The 27,957-nt window shown below is 36.8% G+C and overlaps 1 protein-coding gene across 2 annotated transcripts in view; it reads right to left on the bottom strand.

Annotated features, from left to right (window-relative positions):
* The window catches only part of KIAA0232 (KIAA0232 ortholog), a 62,494-nt gene that overhangs the window by 12,886 nt on the left and 21,651 nt on the right, over nt 1-27,957 (bottom strand). For both annotated transcript variants that reach the window (XM_056489155.1, XM_056489156.1), the window contains exons 3-6: nt 17,953-18,090; nt 6,387-6,453; nt 4,976-5,057; nt 423-3,720 (exon numbers count right to left, since the gene is read on the bottom strand). In XM_056489155.1, coding sequence (XP_056345130.1) covers nt 423-3,720; nt 4,976-5,057; nt 6,387-6,453; nt 17,953-18,090 — 3,585 coding nt within the window. The remainder of the gene's footprint in view (nt 1-422; nt 3,721-4,975; nt 5,058-6,386; nt 6,454-17,952; nt 18,091-27,957) is intronic.

Below are 27,957 nucleotides of genomic sequence, written 5' to 3'. Positions count from 1 at the left end.
GTACACATGCATATATTTCTAAAGGTATGCAAGATGACACCAAAATACCTGAAGATGGTTAATTTTTCACAGAATCACAGAACGACTGAGGTTCAAAAGGAACTCTGGAGGTCGTCATGTCCAACTGCCCCTGCTCAAGCTGGCCCCAGTAGAGCAGGCTGCCCAGGAACTTGTCCAGATGTCTTTTGAAATCTCCAAGGATGGAGACTCTACAGCCTTCCTGGGCAACCAGTGCCAGCACTCGGTCACCCGTACAATTAGCAAGTTTATTCTTATGTTCAGATGAGACCTCCAGTTTCTCTACAAAACTGTATTTTCTAGAGATCTATATAATCACAAACATTTAAACTGAACTGTCACATGACAAACTGCTGGTTATCAGCTGCCAGCTGCAAATTCTGTAATTTTATATATCCACATACCTCTTCATGCTCTCCTGAAGAAACAGGATTATCCTCATACGTGGGGAAATGACACCCTGCTTTACAACTGCAAAACCTGCCAGTCTCCTCACGTGGCTCCACTATTCTGCAGTTTACTTTAGAGCTCTCCACCACTCTCCCTTCTAGAGATTCTTTCATACTGCATTCTAAACAGGGATCTTGGTTTCCTACTGGCAACATCCCGGCCGACTCTTCTTGAGAATCCAAAGATGTCTGTGCACTCTTCTCCATTCCAGACTTTTTTAATCTGGGAAGGAATTTTCCAGATTCAAGCTCCGATTTTCCGTAATAATGCCCTTCTTTTTCTGCATCTTCTTCCAGAGGTTTGAGATCTGCTTGCGGATCCTCAAACACATCTACTTGAGGGGGGACAGCAATACCTCCCTCATCTTTTTCTGACTCAAATTCTGACTCGCTTCCACCACCTGGAGAAAGTTCAGATGCAGAAATTGGGCGAAAGTGAGTCCTCGGAGAAATCCGTATGGCCCTATACTGCGTTCGATCCACACCACATATCCTGGGGTGTAAAACCTCACTGTCTGAATCAGAGCACAGAATCGACTTAGGTTTGAAACTAGGGCTGAAAGATGCAATTCCTTCTGGCTCAAACGAACACTCTACATGAAGAACTTGTGAAAATGGATTGTTCAGGTCAAAGGAAGAGAATGAGTATTCAAGCCCTGGTTCTTCGACTTGAAAGTTACCACAAGCTCCCAGTAAGTCTTCATGGAAGATAAAAGAAAACCCCTTATTTAATCCGTTATCGCCACTCTTTGATTGCTCATTCTGTTCAAATGATACAAACGGCCTCCATAACTGCCTGTGGCCAGGGGCAAAGCTATTACCTGGAGTCATAAAAACATCTGTACCAGCTATTGTCACCACATCGGAAGCTGCACATTGCAGTAAGCTCCCCTTTGAGTGACCGGGTGGCACCACTGCCCATTCTCCATCACTGTTAAATGTTTTGAGCTCCCCATACACACCACCAAGTATAAATGAATTTTCTTTATCCTGGTTAACATCCCAGGGCTTAGATGGTGTGGTATAGTCACCACCATCTACTTTTGATAAATCATTTGAGACAAAGGCTCTCTTCTCTACATTCTCCTTTTGACCTTCCCAAAGGTGATACTCTGATCTTTGCACTGCTTTATTGGGTTCCTGGAGGGTTTCAACTTTTGCTTCTGTATCCAAACAGCAGCAATAATTATTTACATCAGCTGAAAACAATTCATCTTCTATTCCTTCTATTTCTACCATTGCTGCAGAATTTCTGTCTGTCATATTTGTCCAAATATCTTTAATAACCCCTGAGCTGTAGCCATCTCCATGTGGACTGCTTTCCCTACACCCTTGTGTAGTTTCATAGTCTTTACTTTCTGCTTTTTGTTCTAGCTGAATACCACAGACAGATTCTAGCTTAGATTTCTTTTTGAAAATCAAAGTGGGCATTTCTCCTAAACTTCTAGCTTGTTGCTGGCAGGTTTCTTCTGGCAGAAAATCTAGAATTTCTTCATCTACATAATTTGAAGACACTCTAGGAACTACATAATTAATATCTTCTGCATTAAATTGCGTGGATTCTTCATATGGAATATTTATAGTCTCATTGTCTGAACGTGTTTCTTCCGAGTGTGACCATGGACTACAGGTTCTTGTTGAAAGATTAGAACAGTGTTCATTTTCATCAAAGGCACTATTTTTGGTCCATATTAGCAATCTAGACTGTGTTTTCCCAAGAATATTAGCAGTGCTACTAGAATCTGCATTTTCATTTCCCAAGTTGAGTGTTTCAAAAGAAAATGGTAAAACAGAGTTACTGCATTGCACTTCAAACACTGAAAAACAAGAGTTTATACCAGACCCTTCATTAATATCTGAAAAGAGCTCTTGATTGCCAGCAAGCATGTGTGAATTAAGCATTGTGCTGTCTAGGATGGGGGAGAATCTGATCGGAGAATCTCCTCCAAAACTTTCCCCATCTGCATCAGCAGAACTAGAAGATGAACAGCACTCCCAAAATTGAGCTAAATTACTAAGATCTTGCAAGAACCACCCTTCAGCACCAACAGAGCTGGTCGAATCAGTCCATATTGCACTTTCCCCTTGCAACTCCATTCCATCTAACACTATGCAACATTCTGCCTCAAAATCAGTTTTTTCTTTACTCTTCTGTCGAATCATATTTAAAATCCGACTCTCCCCTTGCATCGTTTCTGAGGCACCAGGATCCAACATGGATTGATCAATATCCACTTCATAGAAGTGTGTTAGTTCTGACAGATGAACATCATCTAAATACTTGTCGTCCTCCGGTTGAGAACATATTGAGGTCCCAGCGAGGTCAATATCCTCATTTAGAACTGCAGGCATTTCTACAAAGTGACCATCGATGAAAGTACCTGCTGCGAGGTATGTTTTATGAGTATTATTGTTGCTAATACAAAGACCATGCACTGATTCAGACAACTCTTCTACAGCCTCTGATGTTACTCCACATATATCTTCTCTGTTGCGGTACGTAGTCTCCAGCTTGCTTTTTCTGCTAAGAGGAACAAAGTACTCCGTAATCGGCTCAGTATACCACAAGGGCTCTTCTTTATATTCCTTTTCATTTCTACTGTCTAAATACAAATCTTTTCCATCACTACCACCAGCTTCTTTTCTTCCAATTTCTTTTAATGGCCTTTTACCTCTTTTGCACAGTTGTTTGATGGACCCGCTGCTGCTGCTGCTGCTGCTTCCGCTGTGGACTTTTCGATCAACCTTTTCAGCAGATTTCACTGACAGCCTGCTCTGCCCGTTACGCCCCTTTTTACTCCGAACCTCTCTTGTTTTGTGTCTTACTTTGATACATTTCATTGATGCCTTGTATTCACCTTGATTACCACTAGAACTTGAGCCAGCCTCACTGGATCCAGAAGACCAGGAGCGGGGACGCATCTTCCCTTCAGACTTATGTCGGACTTGCTTTTTGTACAAAACAGGCTTCTCTTCAACAGTGCTGTTACTAAAGTTGTTTTCTTTCTCATTTTTACTCTTCTTCTGCTGGGCTCTTTCCTGTACAGTGGCAGATACTTTATTACTTCTGTCTTTAGTTACTTCACTTTCACTATTGCAGTCCTTTGGAGAAGATGTATCTGTGCTAGTTGGTGGAACAGTGGATGAAGATGAGGAGCTAGAGTAAGAACATACTTTGGATTTATTCCATACAGTCATAATTTCCTGCAGGCAAACTGGTTTTTCAGAAAGAGGAGGAAATGCTTCATAGTACCTGAAAGCAAAACAGAAGTGACATTGGGATTGTAGAGCTTCAGATAAGCATTAAGATTAGAAAGCATTACTAAAAACACAGCAAAACACTACCTAATTGCTAAAAATCTAGTTTGCACTACATATGTACACTCACTGCACTATTTGAATGATATCAAAGGGAAAATTAAAATCAACTTTAAAAGTGCTTATATTAATATATGTTTAGAAATATTCTGCATACAAGTAAAACAATTTCCTTTTCAGAGACTACTAAATATCACTGTAGAGAGAAATTGTGGATGCTTACAACAGTGGCTCCAGGTCTATCAGATCATGTGGCAATTCACTACAGTCTTCTTAAATGTTTGATTTAGATTATAAACAAGAAAATCCTGAATTTCAGTTTTTAAAATTCTCTTTTATGAAATGAGACACTATCTCTTAAGTTCTATGTAGTTTGACTATCCAGTTATTAAGAAAAAGCAGTTTAAAAAAGATTACTTTCTGAGTAGTTTAAGATGATTTACAGCTTTATGCAAGAGGTACAAGATTAAAATACAGTTTTCTGCCACATTTATAGTAGTATGTGCTTGGTGGTAGAGAGATATATATTGAATCACATATATTTCAATGAAAACTTATTAAAATTTTTTACAAGTCAGTTAAATGAAATGCACATGAGCACAATCAGTTCCCTGAAGACAGAACATACATTTAATAACATTTCTACTGGGCTGTTGCTACTATTAAGAGATACAGAAGCAGTTGTATCTCCAAGAGAGGTCAATGACAAAACTCCTGGGTAGCTCAGTAACACTGGACTCAGGTACTGGCTAACTAGGAAATCACTTTGGTTATCAAGAGTTTAAAGGTTATAAGAGACTTTGTTTGCCATTTCAGCAACAGAAGACAGCGAGATCTCAATCCAGTGAACAGATTATTCCCTCCTTGCAAATCTACATGACAATTAATGCTGTTTTAAAGGTTTTTGTCTGGCTGACTTAGTCTTCAGGAAACTAAAATAAAGTATGGTTTGAGTTCTGTATATAGTCAAATGAAAGCAATCCAGGCTTTGACAGAAATTAAACTAGCACATGGTACCAAGTGCTTATATTTAAAAATGTAAGATTAACAAAAGAAGATGGCATGAAAATAAATGTATTTCTTAATATCCACAAAACTCCAGATTCCCCATTAAATTAACTTCACAATGTTAAAATACAGGAATAGAAAGAGAAAAGCATCTCAGATAATAATAAGAAAAAAATGCATACATTTCTACTTGATCCTTTGCTGTGGGAGATAAATCAGTCTCAGGAGTCAAAGAGCCTTCTAACTTTTTGTGAATCTTCTCCTCTGTTTTGGAAGAAAATTCCAAATGCTTAACAAAAAAATTCAAAAGAGCCAGTGTACCTTATAACCATATTTAACAAAAAGTACCAGGATGTATAACTGTAATAGTAGTAAAATTTCCATACAACACTGTAAATAACATTAAGAAAGTATGAATTACCACCCAAGATTCAAGTTTTTCACAGGTGTCCAGTCCTGCAAATCTGACCAAACACAACTGGCCAGCAGCCCCATGCAATCTCATGGCTAGCAATGCCCCACTGGGAGAATTCCTGCTGAATGTTTGTTTCATATCCAAATCCTTATCTCAGTCTTGCATTGCTACAGACACAAAAAATATTATGTAAAAAATCAACTATTTAACTAAATGCTTTTATCACTGGCCACATCTAACTTCTCAAGTGTTTCACTAAAAGGAAATATCCTTGCAGTAATTGCTGAGCTTTGAGTGGATGTAAAGGCGTATTTCCTGTACAAGCGGTGACTCTGAAGATTTTCTAATTATTTATACTAAAACCTTTAAAATAAATGAAAATGTGAAACATACTATTATTTCAATTTATTTTTTTTCAAAATAAATGCTCAACATCACTTTGGCTCAGGAAGAAACCCTCTGCATTATGAAATATTAAGAGCTGACTAATGATTACTGTTTAAAAACAAAAAAGAAGAATGGAAATAGCTAAAACCATGCTTCAAGCAGGTAAATGTTTATCTCTTATCTACAGCTACTTATACTATGTAATAAACATCTTAATTTTATTCTAAGTGTCCAAGGCTGCTGCTGTGTGCCTGAATAAACATTTATGTGCAATGAACTTTCACTGGAGACAATATAACTTTATATTATGCTCCCTTCCCTCCCCTAAGCTTCACATCATAAAGTGCCCTATAGCCCAGAATTTTTTAGTGATAGTTATTTGTATGCTTTTCACACAAAGAGTTTCCACATAATTATTTTGAGGCAAATATGCTTTTTGCAAGCATCAATACACAAAAGGAATAGAATCAAGCCTACTTTATTTTCATTATTTTCGGTAGGGAGGCAAATGCTGAATTTGGAATATTTACTAAAAAAGCAGGCACAGCTGGATATGAATAGTTAGAGCTTTTCATGAAGAGAACTCCACTTGTGACTGGCTATTTCTTAGGTAAATAAAGCATACCAATACAAAATTGCTTAAATTATTGAATGAAATTATTCAAACGTATTTTAAAATTGCATGGTCTGTACTAAAAGCTGCTGAAATAACATCCACCCCCATCTCAGAATGTTGCAGAGTTGATAAATACAGTACATGGGCTCAAAAGTAAAAACATTTTTTTCCTCACCTTGCTTACTCTGAAGGTCTTTCAGTTTGGAGCAAAGCTCCTCCACTAATGTTTCAATCCCAGAGCTCTGCACAACAAAACCACATGGGAATAAAAGGAAAAAAAAATGGAAAACATAACTTACTAAAAAGAATTTTAATGTCATATATACCAATACAGTAAATATATCTCAGCAGACATATTGTTCTTTTTGCACAGTAACTACATATGAAAAATCAACAAAAATTATTACTAGTATAAATCCAATCCTATAAATACATTAGTTAGAGGTCAAAATGATTCCCTGGAACAGGAAGATACATTCACACAGAGGTTTCAAACTACAGGTCACATTGTTGCATCACTGGATATCCAAGGTTTTGCAAACACAGCATGTCACATTTACTGCATGGTATTGCTGCAGATTTAGCCAGGAGTCTCAGGATAGAAATTCAATGACCCACTGATCACTAAAATGCATTTCAAAAAGCTAGGCCTGATCCTTTTGGCTGCACAATTTATACCTGTGGGAAAGGGACTGTTAAAAGGATACAGAAAATCAGGCATGAAGGTGAAAAGGAGAACAGTAGGAAGGCATACCCTTATATGTGGCAGGGAGGGAGAGGAAATGCTTCCATAGTATCTGTTAGGCAAAACCCATCCCAAAGTCTTGCCAATTTAAAAAACACCTTATTCATATTCCTATAAGCCTCTACTTTCCTCCCTTATTACTCTACATAAATACTGAAATACTGAAAATAAACATACACACAAAACAGTCCAATATATTACCCACAGAGGAAAAACCCCATGCCATTCCAATGGAATAAAATTTTAATTCCAGTCAGTGAAATACTAAACACCAACTTAGAGCCTGAAATAATCATTCCTGTTGGAAGGAAAATTAGGTGAGGTGGGCACTGTGTGGATAATTGTATTGTCATTATCCAATGCTTGGGAACTGTGCTCGGGGACTGCACTTCACACTTTCCATAACAGCAAACAGAACTGGAATCACAGCTAAACACAGCAATCTGGAACTGGTGAGGAGGATACAAGAGGTCCCCTGCACATTACCCTACAGCTGGAAGTGGTAATGAGGGAGGACAATGCAGCTTATTGTATCCTCTGCAGTTTCCTCAATATCAACTCCATCATTGTTGGAAGTCTAGTTCCAATTATACTTGGAGAAACTTACACAGAACCTCAAGAAAATCATCTTATCTTCTGAATTTAACATGATCTTATTGTGTGTGTGTAATTATGGGGCATGTTTTCTCTCTAAAGGTAATGCCAATCAACTATCAAGTTACAGAAATGCACAGAAAAGAGTCTGACTCGCTTTGTCACTCTGGTGGTATAAAGATTACATTTTTCCAAGATCTAAGAGTTTCTTGTCTCTCCTGATTGCTGTCCAGAAATTGCTGAGAAATGTGAATATATGTTGCTAAAGCACAAGCAAATATTATGAAAAAGAGAATACTAATTTATACAGTCAGACTAGCTTGTTTAATTCACTGTCAGAAAAAATACACTTGAAAAAAATCATACACTGAAGCAATGATTTATATGCTAACTCTAAACTTTAATTTGCAGCCAAGTGAGAAAGAAAGCAATGTTCTATTCCTAATTGCATTGCTGCACTGAAGTGCTAAATATAAACCTTTATGCCACATACTTAACCGAGGATGACTTAGCAATATCAAACTTCAGAAGGCATATCCTAGATCAGTAAATTTACCAGTATAAATTAAATCACTGAGCAAGGACCAAGCAGGACGGTAATACGGACAAAGCTATCTAGTTGTAATAATTTGTCACTTTATGCCTATACCACTCTTGACTCCCCCCTCCTCCCTCAAAAAGGTCAGCAGAGGAGGAGCTGGCCTTGGTTTTCCTCAGCTCCCTACACTGTCTAATCGAACAAGCACCTGTAGCAAACACTCCAAGGAATACAGATTCACTTCCTTGAGTTAATATAATATCATGCTAAAAAAATGCCCCAAACCAGCAACAATATGCTTACCATTACACCGAAGAAGAGAAAACTTTTGGAATCAAACGCCTCATTTCCTCCTGTCCCATGAAACTAATCCTGGAGTCAGCTGACGCGCCGCCCGCTGTCCTGCACGGCGCTGAAGGAGACAGCGCTCCAAACAACGGGGGTGGGACCAGAGTGCACAGCCCCTGCAGACCCCTGCTCAGCTCCTTACTGCAGCACATGAAAACGTGCTGCAGGCCTCATGGAACAAATGCCATGGCAGTGCTTTCATATATGACACTGGGGTTCTCACAATATGAGATTTAGTTCTTTTTTTGTTGTTTACCTTAATGCGTTGGAGCTGTAACAGCCTCATGGCCTGAAAGTAACACGTTCCAGGCACTGGCTTGCTTCAATAGGACACAGCTAGCTAACAAAACTAGGTGATCTGCCTGAAGTACTTTGCTTATGTTCAAATTTAAAGACAGCTCCCACACACTACAAATACAGGAGCGCCTTATAAACATTTTGAAATATGGAAATTTTAGCAGCCAATTACAACTGCTTTTGTAACTTCATCACGAAAGGCTTAAAATTCAAAATTGTCTGGCCCAGATTTCTACCAAGCTATTTCTCTCATTCGAATTGCAAAGGACAGCGTATACCTTTTTCATTCATATTTTTAATTTTGCATAACAATATTTCCTGCACATCAAAGACATTTTGCTCTGTTCTACTGTTTTAAACATATTCCTCTTTCCTTCCCCTACTTTAACGTGCATCCAGTTTCACCAAAAGTTGTTCTTTTTGGCTTTTTATCAGCTGGCTGCAGCAAGGGAAGGATTACATAAAGGATAGGTGTTATGTTACTGGCATAGGAGTGATGGTGCTAACAGATAAATTAAGCTTCTGAACTCACCCAGCATGAACAAGAACAGTCAATCTGACTGCTGGAGTTACACAACTGCAATAACTACTGTCTTCCTTACTGACCACTATGCCCCTATTCAGAGCCTAATTAATGCAGTTCTGCATAATGAAGAATAAGACTACTTAAAAAAATAAAAACAAAAAACTAAAACAGCAAAGCTCACATACATTTTTATATATATTTGTAAACATGTTCGGTAGTTTCAACTTCCTTTTGAGGTTAGATTTTTTTTTTCCCCTAAACACACAAGCACATACATATATATTATGTCAAATATTAAATAAAGAGCTTTTGAACACTCTCTACTTTGGAAGTAGAGCAGCCAGAGATGACAAGTGGTAACTCATTAGCCTGAAGCAGCCCAATTGCTTTTGTATGTACATTCATACCTCTGTATAGCTGCAGAAAATGTCCCCAGAAGATATTAAATCTGTAAGTGCAGTTTCTTTTGAAATGTTTTTATAAATTTAAAATATTCAGTTAAATTGAGAACCATGGAGAAACCCTGTACTATGTGCAGCAAACCAAAATTCACTAAAAACTGTGTCTATGTTAACAGTGGGCACTGGCTTCTATGTTTGCACAGTTTTTAGTAAGAAACTGTGAAACATTAGCTCCTATCATATGCTTGACAAATCATTTGAATTCATAGCTGACATTCACCTCTTCTAGCAGGTTACTTCCAAATGTTGCAAACAAGCACAGCACAATCACCACCCAGAAAATTTACGAAGTTTTTCCTGAGTTTGATCACAAACAGCACCACTATTATTTCACACAGTCATACTATGGAACTGAGAAAGGGATTGTTCAACAAAGTTTTTCATTTTCACTGAGCTTTCACTTCCTCCCATCACCCAGTAATGATATCTGGCTAGGGGTCTCATATTTCTAACAAAAAAATGCCATACAAACATATACTTTGTCCTGCAGGTCTGCACATATGCAGTAGACAAGCCTTCTGAACAAAACAATGAAAAACTAAATTCTGATAGCCAGTACTTAGAAGGAGATCTTTTACATCTGACAGACTACAAATATATATACAGAAACTGAAGAATTCCATCAGATTGTACAAGTCAAAGGGAAATGTTTTAGGGAGATGTTTGGCTTTAGGTTTTTGGCAGGTTCCGTTTTTTAGCATCTAGTCTAACATACATTAAAAGTTTCCTCTAGTAGCTTTGAACAGTGCACTGTAAATATTTACTAAATATGGCTTGTTACTTCGTCCCTGTAAGGTATGAGGAAAGGTCCTTGCCCCTCTTCAATCTTTTTGAAAAACAAAAGCATTACACTTCCTTTTACTTGAACAACTAAAATAATCACTCATTTGCTATTAGGGTTTTGAGAGCTTTCTAGCTTACACTTTCAAAACAAATCCTCATTTCCTTTTCCCAAACACAGAGAATATGTTTAGGTTGGAAAGTGCTTCTGGAGATCATCTAGTCCAAACCCCTGCTGAAACAGGATAAACTAGAGAACACTGACATTCCTTTCAAAAAACAATCTAGAAATGAAAGTAAATCAATATATTCATAGTTTCAAATCATTGCTTTAACAGGCCATAGGGCTCCCTAGAGAAGATGGTATTCTGACTGTACCAGGACTGTTTTCTTGGCATGTCTCCTGTCACCAAGTGCAGGATTAGATAGCTTTTCTGTATGAATCAGCTGTAAAACCACGTGAACTGAGGAAGGCACAAAATGTGATTCACTGCAACCACACATCTATTTCTATATTTTGTAGGATGATGAGAGAAAGTTATAAGTCTAGGTTCTCATTTTTTAACATTCTCATAGAGTATAATTCATCTGATTACAAGTACTCTCAAAAGAGAGTGCTCAAGACAGACTGAAAAAAAACCCAAAAAACTAAAAAAAAATGTCTTGGCCCAAGATCAGCACTATGTGAATAAATGAATAAAGAAATCAATCCATTAAAACAGAAGCTTCCCTGGACTGTTCAACCCAGGTGGAGTTCAAAAGAATAAAATAAGGTTCCAGCTTGCATTATGGAATTTTTTGCCATCATAATAAGGTGGACAACACTAAGAAACATTTAAGAGTATGTACTTGTACAACCTTTTTGACCCTTTAGAAGCAAGAACACAATTAAATCTTTATCTGTCCACTTGAATATGTCATAATTTACAAGAAAGATATTGGACCAATCAGAAAAATAGATTCTATTTATTAACTTCTCTTTTCAGGGCCCATGAATACTTAATCTTCAATCAATGTGTGACCTCAGAATATCAATTCCAAGCAAACTAATTTAATATCATAAAAATCCAAGCCATTTTAAGAAATATGAGAACAATTGCTCTCCAACAAGGAAATAAAAATACTCTACTTGCAACTCCCTTAATTCTGTTCTTGGTATAAAAGCAACATAAGGAAAGAAAAATTACATATCTAGAACATAGCTAGGATCAGGCTCAGATTTCAGAGCTGATTCACCACTTCACACAACATCTTCTAAGAGAGAGAGAATAAATGAGAATAAATAGCACATGTTATTTACTAATTCTAGATAAAAGAGATCATCTGCCAGCTCAAATTAACTTCAAATGAACATGCTACCCCTAAATGTAGGTTACTAGAGCAGCTAATCTGACTTCTGTTATTTAAAACTTAATTCTTTTAGATCCCTCCCATAGCAGGCTACACTGAAATAGAAGTTATACCCCTAAGAAAGGATAATTCCTCACTAGAAACTATTCTTCCTGATTATTATTCATCACTTATAAACAAACATGCTGACTTCAAAGCCACAACAGACTTGCTATCCTTGTAAGCAGTGCTGCTGTGAGATTTCACTTAATCACAGTACTTCAGCTTGCCCATGCTAAAATGTTCTTATTTGTATTATCAATTAAATGGGAGAAACTTTTAAAATGTGTTCTCACCAATTATGCAAAAGCTCTTTTCTGCATCAAGTGAAATGAGGAAAGGACACTTGAATTTTCCTCAGCAGGTGCTCTGCCAGATTTGTTCAAGTTTGTTTGTGTGTATGATAAGATTTCATAATGGACCCCCAGCTCAAACTTTTGGTGAAAATGATTCCTCTGCATTAAGGAAAATTATAACCTAATAACACTGCTCTGTAATGGAACACAAGGCATTATTCAGAGAGCTCTGTAACCAACTCCTGTGGCATTTTCCTGGCCACTCCTTTGTGCCTCAAAGACTGTGCTGCTCCTGTCTCCAAGAAATGCATATCCCAACTTTGCTTCTGTCCCAGGCTTATCAGAGAGTTGTTATGAGGACACATCTGCCATGCCCCAGTTTGCTCCCATCTTCATTGGAAGCACCTAGAAGGTGATATAACTTTCAATCACACTGAACACCTACTTTCAGCCTGTAAGACAGTCATCTATCTATACTATCAGAAATACTTAATGCTATGAAGTGACTTTTGTATAGACTAAGCTCCCACAAGGAGTTTCTTCAGTTCAATGTCTTTTCTATACTGAAAAAATGCATACAAAAATTGGAATAATTAAAACTTTTGTCAGCTTCAATTAATATTACTATTACAGACAGCAAAGTGGCTTCAGTAACATGATAAATCAGATATGTAGTACTACAAATATCTGTTTAATACCACAGTCATAAAGAAAAAGAAATTGATTTATTGTAATTAATTTATTCTGTGATGGTTACCTTGGCAAGACAAATCACTTTCATTTCCTATATGGTATCTGAAGCTATTTTTAAAATTCTCTCCTGAAGAACGCTGCCTGTTCTGGAAACAGCTAGTACATCCCTTTCAATAAAGGCAACTGGATACAACCCAAAAGATAACATTCACTGACTTTGTGAAATGTTTTGGCATTTTCCAGTAAAAGACTGATCATCCTAAGACACACAGAAATGCTTACTACTGAGCTAGCCAGGATATGCTTCAAGAACCATTAAGGCTCTTTTCAGATTTTAACTTCAATTTTTTGCTTTAATAAATTCAAATTTTCAACATGCACTTCACCCTTCTGATTTGTTGAGATGGCTTTTGCAAAACTTGATTCATTCTTGTGCTTTCCCATATCTTTACATTAATACTCTTGTTTATGTCACTTCTAGTTATACAAAAATGTGTAATTTAAATCACTTAAGAAACCATCTGATGTTTACAACCTGATTCCCTGGTACCCCAGCATAGTGGTCTATGGGTATTACTTAATTAATACTGGCTTACATTAGAGAAGCAGGGAACAGCAGGAATAAATCAGTGATTAAAATTAATTTCAAATCATCTAGTTAAGGTGCTATTCTGCTTAAGAGGAAAAGCAAGACTGTTCCCTTGCTACAAATTCCAGAAGTCCTTTTTCCTCAGTTCTTGCCTATCACTACTGCAAAGTGCAAGGCAGATTATGCAACAGTGTCTTGGTCTAAATAGCACACAGATACCATAATCTCTGGAGGCAGCAATAGCTGGCCGGAGTAACCCATCAATAAACACATACTCAGATGTGCAATCATAAACAATTGATTCATTTGGCCTGATTAGCAGATTATTTCTTCAAAGAAGGTTTATGTGCAGAAATGTAACAACTGCATGGATGCAGATGTTGAAGGCAGGTTGGATGGGGCTCCAAACAAACTGGTGTAGTGGGAGGTGTCCCTGCCCATGGCAGGAGGTTGGAACAAGATGATTTTTAAGTCTCCTTTCAACCCAAACCATTCTAGGATTCTATTATTCTATGAAAGTTTGACAGTTCTGCACTTCGAGGAAGAAAGATGACAAACACTAAGAAAATTTCAACAAAATCTTATTTTAGACATATCTCAAGTTTGTGCTGAAAGCAAGGCACATTTGAGAATAAAATTATCATTTTAAATTTTTAACAAAACTGTCCACTTGTTCTTCCACGTGGTCCCATATGATAACACAAGTATCAGAAGAGTTATATTCCCCCCTCGTGACTCAAAGTAAGCAAAGCCAATGCTCTAAGCTGTTAGCATGCCCACACCTGACTACTATTTAAAAGAAATTACTGTTATGAAGTTTCACCAATTATGTTTCCATGCTACCTCCAAGCAGTAATTTCTTAGAACAGTGGGATGGAAGGCACTGTGTGTTCTTGTCAAATATATGAGAGAGCAGTTCTCTTTCAAAATTCATCACGGAATTATCAGCCAAGACTAGCTCTTGCTTTGAACACGCTGCACACTCTTTTACGTGGCAGTTAGATTTTGAGAGCTTGGTTAGTTCAGAATGGGCCCCATTGCTTGACCCCATTATGACAGGCCTTGGGAGATCAGCAGCACTGGACATTAGGAATGTCTCCACATGTGGAACAGCTTAGGTATAGTGGCCCCTACACTGGGAGAAGGAATGAGTCTTGGAGCACTGGTTTCATCACCGCAGAACGTAGGATCCCCAGGAACTTGTCTGCTTTGCCCATTCTTAAAAAGTCCTCACACATTTCAGAAGGAGGACACAGCAGCTCTTTAACTGAAGCTCTGGCACCATCTTGGGGTGCAGGCTCACGTGTCACACTGCAATTCAATTCTGTGAATTAGCTGCACTCCGCAGGAACCGCAGGCACACAGCTGGAGACGTGCTCGCTCTATCGAACAATGCACATCGGAGCAGAAAATAGTCAGGTACAAGCTAACTAAGCTTGGACTTGTGACCAATGGACAGGCACATAAGTAATTTCAGTATTATTACTAGGAAATATACCTATTGAAAAGCCTTACATGTATCAGTCTCCATAATTCCAACCTTGCTCACAGTATCCACCTTCTAAAAAGTAACACATGCAAATATTTAAACTTCTATTTATTTAATAAATTTCCTTTATGTCTTTTTACAGTAAGAAGACAAGTTTCCATATTCAAATACAAAATAGTATTTCTGAATCAGGAGGTATGAAAAAAAAAGAAAAAATAATCTCCACTTGCACGGGAACAAACTGATCTATGTTTCAGATAGGAATTAAAAACAACAACAGAACTAACCATCAAGTTATTTAATGTTGACAGATCAGCTGTTTTTATTTAAAATTTGAGGCAGTAATTTCAGGATAATATTTCTTATTTTCATCAAAGGACATTTATATAAATATTCCCCAGTCAGTCCTAAACAATAGGGTTTTTTACCCAATGTTTCATTAGAATGGATATCCCTACTTGACCAGTTAATTGCAAACCAACAGTTTAAAATTTCTTCCATACTTTAGCAGGATAAAAATCAAGACAAAATCTCTACTCAAGGTCAACATTAATAAGCTTTTTAAAATCTGAGCAATTCTTCACCATGTCTTTAAACTGCTATTTATTAAAGTGTTTCAGAAAAAATAAACTTTAGAACTACAGCAAGAATAGCAATTGATTGCTACATTAAAGTACTTGTCTTAAAAGTCATTCTCACCATCATTCTGTCTCCATTTGCTGGCAAGTTGTAATGTACTTACATTTCCTCTGCTCCTGACTGCATCAAGAGCATCTGCAGCCAAAGACTCATTCATACGAATATAGACAATTTGAGACACCAAAATGCTTGTCACACAAAAAATACTCTCCTCAGAATGTACATACATTAACAATTTGATTTCTTACATATACCAGATGGTATCTGCCAAAATCAGGCCTCCCCTCACAAACACACTTAGTCCAAAACAGGCTCTGCCATGGCAAAGACAGAGTGAGGCAGAGCAGCTTCTCTGACTCGTCACTCTCCACAACGTAGGAAATGTTTTAGAAATAAACACCAAATTTGGGCTTCTTCAAGTCAGAGGTTTTCAGCACTGTGAAATCAAAACTAGAACCTTGGATTTCTGTCTCAGATTAGTGTTCTACAGCATTACTCTTTTTAATAAGAGAGGAAAAACTGAATTCAAGCAAAACTAAGCTAACAAATGAAGTACACCCGAAGAATGAATACTGTGGAAATGAAAATTCACAATTTCATTAGTGACAACAAATGTGCAAGCTTAATTGTCTGAGCAGACAACAGAAGTCAAAATAGCTCTGAAATAACTCAAGTCTACAGGTTGCAGATTGTAAGTTAATGTTGAACACTAAAAATATGACAAGGTGACAGGAGTCAAAAGTGAAGTTATTTTTCAACCTTTCAGATCCCATGTTTTTCTTCTTTCAAAACTGTAGTTGAATAGTTTCTTCCCTTCTCTGTTATAGGTTATTCACCTCCTTCCTTTTGCTCTGCAACTAAATTTCCCTATATAAATTTAAAATTTTAATTTCCCTAACATAAATTTAATTCTAAGTAATGATTCTTGATTTTCAGCTACATGTGGAGATGCATCAAGAGCTTAATTTCTGAAGTTAAGAATTAATCATCAGTATTCCTATAGTCTATGTATGAGTTGTACATTTTATTGTTGATAAAATGAGTATACAAAGACAAACATATCCTCAAAGAAGACATTACTTCTTCCAATTATTTCTCCGTATTTGTTTCATATTCAAATTAACTTCGATGGTAGTTAGAGTGCTGACCTCAATATTCTGTAACTATGAGAGCAGAGCAAATTACCAACAAAATTGTAGTTTGCATCACTTTGTTAGAATAATAAGTAATGAGAAAATGGGAGTTCAGAAATCTCCCAGTTAGTCAATTAGTAATTTAGTAACTGAACAAATACTCAAGTAGCTTCACAGTGAGCCAGATCATGATGGTAATGCTGCTGAAGGTGGTAGGAATAACCACCAAATCTTCCCCCACTTCCTTCACTACTCTTTCACAGCCTTGCTGGCATGAGTGTCTGTGCCACAAATCTGATCAGGAAACCTCTCTGGGTTAACATTTCCCCTGCCCCAACCAGGTTAATCTCAGGAAACTGACTCACTTTCCCAAACCAGTTCTCCACATGACCACTCAAATGCTTGTGCAAGCACAAGCTATGACTAGGAAGGTGTGGAGAGCAATAATGCAACCAAGCTGCATAGGTGGGGTAGTTTCTTCTTACAGCAGTGACAGATCAGAGTATTTATAGTTCTGTAAATTAAAAAACAGTTTCTAATTTCTGCTGTCTGAAAAAACTCCCTGAAGAGCTTCCTTTGATTTGTGCTACAGATCATTCTTTCTTTTTTAAGCATTGCCTTCAAACTGTCTCTCCCTTTGTCCACTTTTCTGCTCAAGTACACGACATCTGATTCCTCTGCTCTCTTCCTTCAACCTGCTACCTTCACCTCTCCTCACCTACTCTAGTCAGTGCACTTCACTTCCACTCAATCATGTAATCTGGAAAGTGAACATTTGCTGCTATACATGGCTTACTATTTAGGAATTCTGGATTACATGTTGCACGGACAGAGCAAGATGGCTTTCTGCCCCCATATTCCAGTCCTTTCTATTCACACACAACACAAAGTCAACTTAGAATTTTTAGAATTACCTTTATGCAAAGCTTTGTGGCAATTTCAAGTCAAACTGGGATATTGCAACTGACCCTGACAAGAATAGGCAAGGGTTTACAGAAAGGAAAGCATGATATTACATAGTACAGAATCTCTTGTGAAATCATTCTAACATACATGGATTTCATAATTTCCTAAATAAAAAAAAAATTATTCTTGGTGAACTAGCTTTAGTTTTTTTAGACTTTAAGAAGCCACAAATTAAAATACAAGCATCACAAGCCAAATATTTCTAGCACAAAGAAGGACAGAAAAGCTTTAAGAATCTACTGAATAGTCCAAACTTACTTCATCAGAAGCAGAACGAAGACACTGGACAGCAGCCTGTTTTTTCATTTCCTCTAGTGTTAGATCAGAGCACTTTTTCTTACTCTTTCCCCATTTCTTGTAAGCTCCCTTTTCCCAGCCCAGGAAGATGTCATTCTCCTAAAATCAAATAAAGAAATTACATTATTTAAAACATGAATATCCCAGTACTATAGCAGAACAGGACTACAAATAACATACTGTGCAAAATGAAACCAACCCTTTTCTATCTGCTATAAACTACTTTTTGCCAAATTAAAGATTAGTTTGATTACATAAAACTTGCACTTACTATTTAGAAAAGCACATGTATCTTTCACAGGACATGGAGGCAACTCACACTTGACTGTAATATTTTCCAATTACAAAGTATATCCACAAAGGCAATTTTATGGCAAACTTATGGTTGAATGTATTACTGTAATTTACACAAAATGTGTTAGTTTCACTGATCTCTGAAATAATAAGAATGAAAAGCAAGTAGTTCTAAATTGAGATCAAACTTAAGAGAAAGTCAAACAAGCCAGAGGAAGAAAATGCAGTGTTAGATCCTGAAGCCTCAGGATCAACTCAGGTAGTGCTATCTCTAGCTGTAATCATATTCATTTTAACACTATCATAAAATAAACCTGAACTGTTTCAGAAGAAAATTCAAATAACTGACATGAGAGGCTGAGTAGGTGGGGTTGGCTTCTAATACAAGTAAGAATGATGAAGAACAATAAAATCAAAGTAGAATGCTATTGTATTATGTGCAATCATCTGAAGATATACAGCATCCCTTTTATATGGCTTTTCAGAATTTACAAAATTTACTACCAGACTTGCTAGTTCTTTACTGTCTGTTCACATACATATCATGATTTCCCATATACATCCCACGAAAGAAATATTTTGGCTATCAGTAAAATATTCTTTAACATTTTAAAATGTATGCTTGTTTAAAATCATCTTCTTCAGAGAGAGTCACAAACTGATGCTTTTCAGCCTACCTGCTCCAACCCTTTCAATGTATCTGTTACTGCTTCCAAAGAAAACCAGGATAAGCCTACCCTCATTTAAAAGAATTCCTAATTCCCTATGGTTTCAAAACAAAGTAAAAACAAGTTGTCAGTGCAAATAATTGTCCCTGTGCAATCAAAGAATAAGATGGGAAAAAAACGGGGGCTGAGAGACCAATCATCTTCAGAAGCAGCCACCAAAAGTCTATCATTTGTCACTTTACATGAAGGAGCAGAGCAATTTGCTGGATTTACTGCTTAAAGTAAAAACTGGAGAATTGCACTTAGTGCTGAAAGAACAAAAAGCTACCAGTCACTGCTTTTCCTAGCACTTGTGCAAGGTGCCAGTGATTCACTTAAAACAAAAAATTTTAACAGGCTACAGTACTGTTATTAGAAGGACTAACAAAAGAAATAATAGAAATAAATAAGAAAAAAAAATCAGAAAATACCCTTAAAAGATTGTGCATATCTAAAATTAATTTTTTAAAAATAAAATTTTAAGCCTTTTCTAAAATTGCAGTTTATGTATTTCCTTATCCAACGAGGCTATAGAGCTCTCTAACTCTCCCCAATATTCATTCACAGAAAACTGATGAGAATCTCCTACTCTCCACCAGCTCCCAAAACCCCTCCAGCTCATTCACATGGGCACAGCTGCAACTAAGTAAATACAGACCCACTTGTGTGGGTGAAAATCCAGGTACACCAGCAACACTGCACTGGGTTAACTTTGTTTATTCTGATTTTATGTGGAAAGTTCACAAAGACAACATCTGCAGCAGGAAAACATTCCCAAAATGCTATGTATTACTGTTTTTCTCTATCCTAACAAAAGGTTTGCTTTGTACTGATACATCACAGCTTTACCAACTATCTGTCAGCAGAGCAGCAAGAACCTTCATGCTCACAGAAATTTATAACGCATTTCATTCAGTTCTTCACACATGTAATTTGAAAAATACCTGACATTTGTCTATAAACTTTGACAGTTTTCAACTTTTAAAAACTGAAAAATCTCTTTTAAGAGATATGCAATTTTTTAATGGGGGAAGGGAAGCCAAATGGAATTCTCTCTCAGGCCCCCACCCAGAGCTGTGGTATCATGGTCTCATCCTTCCAGAGTGAGTGATTTGTTTGTGCACTCTGGGAACAACATGGCTTGTCTTTCAGGATGCAGAGATTTAGGACACAGCTCCAACAGAATCCTTATTTTCTTTCTACTTCTTTACACAACACACACACACAAAAAAATTTTAGACACACGGTTTTCAGTCACACCTGGCTGCCAAGTCTAAAACTTGGGTTGGGATTTTTTTTTCCTGGATAAACTCGTATGTTTTATAGCCACAGATTTTACAAGACTAGCAAACACCATGGATTACAGCTATTCCATGCAAAATTTTGCAGTTTAAAATCCTCATCCAAACTACATTTATTTATCAGTATTTATCAGCTCTATATATGTGTTTGCTATAGCCTACATTACTGAGGATCTTGCACCTTCTGTATGCAACTCAAACACCAGACCCATAAAACCGTAGAGAACAGTGAAGAAAAAAAAAACCTTAAGCATAATTCTTGTGTATCAGAACCACTCTGGATCAAAGACAAAGTTTTCACAAAGCCAAACATTACAGTAAAATGCCTGAGAAACAAGAAAATTTAATACACCCTAGAGAGTGAGTTTGTGAACAGTGAGACACAGTCACCCTCTTCTTTTACAATGACTAAATTGACAAGAAAAGGAAAAGGGGGAAAAACAAAAAGATAAAAAAAGACAACCCAGTAGTTCCCAACGGTTTAAATTAGTCTCAATTTCCCCTCCCTCTCTTTTTCTCTCTGTCTTCAGTAGTCAGGAGCCCATTAGTAGTTTACTTCTTACACTGGAAAGTATCAGATCCATAACAAACAGGAAAGAAAGCAACTCAGCAAATCATTCTGTATGCATAAAGACAGGTAAACTACTTCCTCCACATGGAAAGAATGACCAAGGACTTCTGATCTCTTTACCTACTAGATGCCTTCATTTATCTTGTTTCCTAACAAGATCATAAGATAAAGCTTTTTTTAATGTAGGAGCTCTTCACCAGTCGCTGAACTTTTCACAAAAGCAATGCCACTCTGAACTTACAGATTTTAAAAGTGTGCCTAAACATAGAAGAAAAACTAAAATTGTGCTTACAGAGTTCAGATATTTAAACCAGACTACCATTACCTACATTTTCAAGAGATGACCATCCAATATTAAAGAGATATCAACAGCAAGCCAATGCCTTCTGGATACTGAAAAAATCCCAAGTTTGTCTATCTAAACTGCTATTTAAACATCTACTTTTCAGAGTCCTACTATGCCCTACCTCCTACATAACTAGATAATTTCATTAGAGATTTTCACTCATGAAGACACTGAAAATGCAAAGTTTCCTGACAAGAATAACTTAATAACCATAAATATGGCTAAAAAGCTATTGATGAAGTATCTGTATTCTTCACATTAACGGTGCCTCAAGAAATCCAGTATTTTGAGTGCTTAATTCAATTTTAAATTAAAATACAGGCACAAATTTTAGAAAGATTTTGAAATGGTTTATTCTATTCAACTATGCAAAAGCAGCAATTCCACCACTTTCCTCTAAACTACCAAGAAATTGGAGAAGCAAAAAAAAAAAAAAAAAAAAAAAAAGCAACATGGATACATGGATAGTGATTCTTAGTGATTCTCCTTTCATTTGCTGTAAAGAGAAATATCTACTATCCATAAGAAAACAAATGTGACACCTTGAGATGCAACTGAAATAAAAACATCATGAAACTCATGGTCCACATAAATGGCAACATCAGAAAGAAACATAACCTGTTTTTAATAAAGAAAATAAACTAAGACAATTCAAGCATAGAGAGATTTGATGGACAAGTAAAACACCTTTTACTAACCGAGTAATTGGCAAGAAAGCTATTAACCAAATAAAGCTGCACACGAGGTCTGTAAAAATTATAAAATGAGTTGTGTGAATAAAGAATTGGGTTTTTCCACATGAAGAAAATGGAGTCTCCAAACACAAATCCAGGCTGGGCAGAGAAAGGATCAAGAGGAACCCCAAAGAAAAGGACTTAGGTTGACGAGAAGTTAAACATGAGCTGGCAATGTGCAGTCACAGCCCAGGACAACTGTGTCCTGGGCTGCATCCAAAGCAGTGTGGCCAGCAGGCAAAGGATGGTGCTTCTGGCCCTCTCATTCTCATGAGACCCCACCCATAGTACTGCACCCCAGATCTGCTCCCAACATGAGATAGACATGGATATCCTGGAGGTGTTCAAGGCCAGACTAAATGGGGCTCTGAGCAACCCAGTCTCGTGGAAGGAGCCCCTGCCCATGGCAGGGGGCTAGGAACTAGATGGTCTTTCCAAACCAAACCATTCAACGATTCCATGACAAATTATATCCAAAATGGAATATCACTGCCTCTGGAGGACTTCACAAGTGAGAATTTGGAGAAAATTGCAACAGATCACAAGTGTACCTAATCTTTAAAATTATTAAATAAAATATATAAAGACCTTCAGTGATCTTGCCCGAAAAAATGCTTCTGCTAAACTGAGATTCAGGAAAAACTCTCACAGATTGCCTAAAGCCACAGAGATGGATACCTTTTCATAATGAAATTTATTATAAATACTGAGAAAGGTCTGATGGGTCAGGATGAGCTTAGACATTCCTTACAGGCTACCTCTGACTGAGACAAAGATAATAAGATAATACATAGGTGAGACAGTTCAGAAGAAAACACAAGAACATTGGCTCAAACTCAGCTAATATGCCCTAAAAGAAATGCAGATTAAGAGTACATTTCAGAGAGCAGCATACGTTTTCTCCATGGCAAAAAAACATTGCTAAACACAGAACAGAGAGAACTGGGAAATGTTCTTTAATGTTAAATAATAAATCCAAATCCAGGTATTATCAGGGAAAGAATTTATCTCAGACTTATAGTGAAAAACCAGGGAATCATCTAGCCACTACAGTCACCTCTTTCCCAGATGTCACAGCCAGAACATTATAACCCTGTGGAGCCTGGCTTTAACAGAACAGCCCATAATGATCACTGCTATGACCTTAGGGTGTTCGGGACTGATGGCAGGTAGGGAAGAATTCTACTTACCAAAACTAATCAATCCAAGTCTAAAATCCTGTAGTCTGAATTTCTGTCCATTATAAACTTTTGTTTATAATCCCACCAGTTTGAAAGGGCGGTCTATGTGATGTTCACTAATTAGAAGTTACTTCTAGGCTAAAACTAAGGAGAAGAAATTTGTCACACCCACTCCAAAGAATGAGAGAACATGCAAATGCTGCATCTGTTAAAATCTTGTGTTTGCTGAGCAGATTGCCTTTAGACTTTTCCCATTAAAGTAAAAGCAGAAGAGAAGAGAATTTAGCAAGGCTATAGCTAGAGCTGTAAAGACATCATTTCACTTACATGTCTGACTTACACTGCAGAAAAGAAAGCCAGGAACTCAACAGAAACTCACTAGAGAGGCAAGGTGTCTGAAAGGGGCATGTCATGACTGGAAAGGTTATTTCATAGCATTTATGGTTGCTTTCTTGTCCTTAGAGATAAAATTGTGTAGCAAGCATCACAGACCACGGTAATCATCTGATTACAGGCAGCACATATCTATGCTTGGAGAAAAGTGGCAAGTGTACTGTCATGCAATGCTCTATACCCAAAGAACACAAAGGAAATAGCTCAATTATCCCCAGAAATCCAAACAGTACAACTGTATCAGAGATGGCTGCAAAGAAATCCTGACTGTTAATAAGACTCACCAACCTGGCACCTGAACTTCCATCTCTGCTTTGTATTATGTAAGCCTTTGTGAAAATACCTTAGTAGTCACAACTTCATAAAAAAGGAACAAGCAGCTCAACATGATCCCTCACACCAATACAAACGCAGCAGAGAGCATGGAAATAAAGTTTCTCAGATAAGCAAAGTCCTTGAGAATAAATGCTTTTCTTCTGCACTAATGAGCTGAAGCTGACTGCCCTGGAACTCGTACAGTTTGCAAAACTATGAAGCCCCTGCAAGCCTTCTGCTGAGCTCCAATCCCTGCCACCACAATTTCCACCCCTAAAACAGAATAGAGCACAAACTCATAGTCCTTGATACTCCAAACCTGTCCTGTATCTAACAGTCACTTGACAGAGAAATACAGAACAGACCAGTTACTGCACAATTAACAAGACAAATGCCAGCTAAAAATCAATTAAATTTCTTGAGCCACATGCTTTTACAGTAAAGACATTTCAGCCATCTTCCACTGCTTAAGTGAAGAGGAATCCATATCCACCTGGTTTTTCTCAAAAAACTAATACTGTACACAAAAAAATTACTTCCCAAAATTTCAATTATATAGTCGTCAGCTATAGTCCCCTCTTCCTAGAAAGTGATGGAGGGCAGGACCACAGCTAAGTTTTCCTCTATGAACTTTTAAGTTTAGTTATCTGAAGTTTTAGGATGTGGCTTAATTTTTGTATAAATAAGCTTTATGGGCATATTAATTTCAAGATATAGTACCATTTTCTAATATTCTTCAGTTTACATATTTATATATGGGAAGAACAAGGGGATTATTCCTGTTGGTTATAAACATACTCATTTGAGTAATCTAAGGATTTCAAATTAGTCATATAAAAAAAGGACAGCTAAAAGTCTTGGTCTCACAGTTCCCCTCGTACCTATTCTTTTCTTCATACACTGATTCCCACAATTTGAAATTTACATACTTTGTAGAGGTACTGACTAAAAAACTATGGTCATAAAATTAATTGTTAATACAGAAACAACACACAGCTTAATAACACAAATACAAACTAAACAGAAAATGCTTTGCATTCAAGAAATTTATTTCTACATGTTGCTACTTTGAAATTTACTGACACTTGTGTACAGCAGTCACACAGCCTTTCCCTACTGTAGCTGAACCCACTCCACATATTGCAATGTGTTATGAAAAAATGTATTTGAGTGACCCAAAAGTATTTCTTAGGGACGATAAAAGAATAGGTGTAATTATACTAGAAGCAGCACTGTTATTTTTGACAAATAGACATACCAGCCAGATTAACATTTAACACATGCTCAGGACACACAACACACATACAAAACCCCACATCCTCTTCCCCCAAAATATACATGGGAAAAACTACTATCTATTACTAGAATATAAATCCAGACATCAGGTCCCTCTACTGGGTTAATATGGGATGGCAGGGGAACAAACAGCCCACTGGATCTGGGAACTTAGCAAGTGCATCCCAAGTTCAGTCACCAAAGTGTCCTGTGTCATTAGCACATGCAAGGCAAACACAGACTAAAGTTAGCAGTGATATCCCCATCTCGGGGCAGAAGGAGAGGCCAAAATCATTTATGGACTTAAAATTACAAGGTAAAGCCCCAAAATATATCACATGTGGGCTGAAGTGTCTCACTGCTCTCTTCTCTTTATATAAAAACGAAAACTACATTTTGGATTTCACATATGTAAGTGAAAATGATGAAATGATGAAAAGATCAAAGTCAGCAGAAGTGTAAATATCATTCTGAAGACATTTTAGGCATCCATATAAAAGATTACTTGAATGGAACTACTTCAAATCAGTCTACAAATAATTAGTCTTCCCTAAAAAAAAGCCTCCCTGTTAAAAATTGAAAAATCAGAAGCAAAAATCTCAACCTGGTCACAGAAGTACACAGTTTGCAGTGCAATAGCCAATAAATTCTGAGAGTTAGGAAAATTTCATCTTTAAAAAAAAAACTAAAAAGGACTTTTACTTTTGAGGTTCAGAACTTCCAAAAACAAGTTGAAAGAAGTAGATCAAAAGCAACCTGATTTGCAAAGTGTGCGTAACAAATGCATTTCAATCTTCGTGCTGCATGACCAAAGGCTTACAAACAAAGCCTTTATCTCAGTGTGTCTAGCTGTTGGGGTTAGGTTTTGGGGTTTTTTAAATAAAGGCTCTATCCCTTCAAAAGGGAGAAGAATCTACAGTAACAAGTCTATAGCACTAAACCATAAACTTGTTATATTCAAAATCAGATAGGCTTACAAATAGTATGTGAAAGATACAACATAGAACACTGATTTTAATACTGTAAAAGAAAGACCAATGAAATAATGTTTCACACAAAGTATATTTTAAGGCAATGCCTTCTGCTTCACACAGATTATACTATCTTAATGCAATACTTACTGTATCACAAAATGGTTTGAGAACACATGCATATACAAATATATTTTTAATTAGCATATAAACAACAACTAAATCTTAAAAGCATCTGGTTGATTTGCCACTGGGAAACTAAGAGAAATGTATTCTGATTAAAAATCAGTCTAATGTGAAGTCAAAAGGCTGTCTCACAATGTTCAGATCTCCACCAACAGCAATTCTGTGGGTCCCCAAAAGTTAAAAACTTGACAGCAATTTCAGGATTTTCTGCTTAATTTATCATCTATTACAAAGTAAGTAAATTCAGTAATAAAATGCAAATTATGAAAGTATGTACACTTGACAGAAACATTCTGCACTTTACTTACATTAAACAGTCTATAAACCCATATGAATTTTATGAGGTTTTCCTTAATGGACCAAAAGTGACTAAAAATCATCTATCTCAGCACCAAATACCAGTGATTTCCAAACATTTTGAAGAGACCATTGATAGGCCTCAAATCTTAAAGAAAAATCCAAACCAAACTGAACCAAATAACCCCTAACACACCTAAATAATTAATATATTTTATAGAATGCTCAAAGACATTTCTTTAGTAATCTTTGAGCCATGTAGACATCTAAAATATTGCAAATCAATCTGAGAATTGTTCTCTAGAAAGACTGTATGCAGGCAACATCTTTGGTTGTAGGAAAAAAGGGGCAAGTCTACCACTGAAATCCTTACTTGTCTTCTGATATGACAAACCTCACCTAGCCACAAAACCCCCAAAGCTATTTCTATGAACTCCATCACTGGAATCAAGGAAGATGTACAAACTCAATTCATACTATCTTTGTATTTTCTACTCCATCTTCCACCCACTTAAACCCTCCCACCAGCAATATCATTGCTGCCAAAAAAACCTGAGAGGAGAGGGAAATTAAGAAAATAAAAAAAAAAAAGAGTACACAGTAAGAATGAAGGACATCTTAAGAACTTTTACATCTTGAACTCTTAGACTCAATTCCAAAAGTAGCAAGCATGGCTGGAAAAGAATTGTGCTGTAGGTGCCAACAACAACTAAGTTACCTTCAGTATTTGAGTGTTTAAAAACAAACCAACCAACCAAACATGCATTTAAAGTGTGTGTATTTAGAGAATTTTACAGTAATTCTTGATATGTACAACAATTCTTGGTATGTACAACATATGCATAACCACAGCAGTCCTGAAGACCCTTGTACCACAGTACAATTTACCATAAACAAGATTCCTTTATTGGAAACTCTCTATTCCTTTGAAATACAGCTGGGAAAAAAATACTGGCTTATAAATCTTCCCAATATTTTAACAGCTATTTCAGTTTAAGCCAATGAGCCAGAATAGAAACTACAAACATTCCAGTAAAATTTGGTTGCAGTGTACTAGGGTTTTATTTCCACCTATGTTTTCTGTACTTGTAAAAATGTGCTATGAACTCTCTGGAAACTCATGACTTACCAATCTAACAATTCTAACAAGCCTGAATCCATATAAAAATACCCAACACAGACCACTCTAACTGGGCAAGGCATAGAAGTAACATCAGTAACAAACCCAAACAAAACACAAACAAAAAAACTCCACCCTTACATACATAAAAACAGGGGAAGGAAAACCAACACAACCCCCCCCACACACACATCCTTAGTCTTATCTTCTATCCAGGCCTCAAACTAGCTCACTGTACAAAAACAGATAATATTGGAGAAAGCCACATAAATCTG

The sequence above is a fragment of the Oenanthe melanoleuca genome, chromosome 4 (assembly GCF_029582105.1).
Source record: "Oenanthe melanoleuca isolate GR-GAL-2019-014 chromosome 4, OMel1.0, whole genome shotgun sequence".
Classification (NCBI taxonomy): domain Eukaryota; kingdom Metazoa; phylum Chordata; class Aves; order Passeriformes; family Muscicapidae; genus Oenanthe; species Oenanthe melanoleuca.
This window is presented reverse-complemented; position numbering and strand designations above follow the sequence as displayed.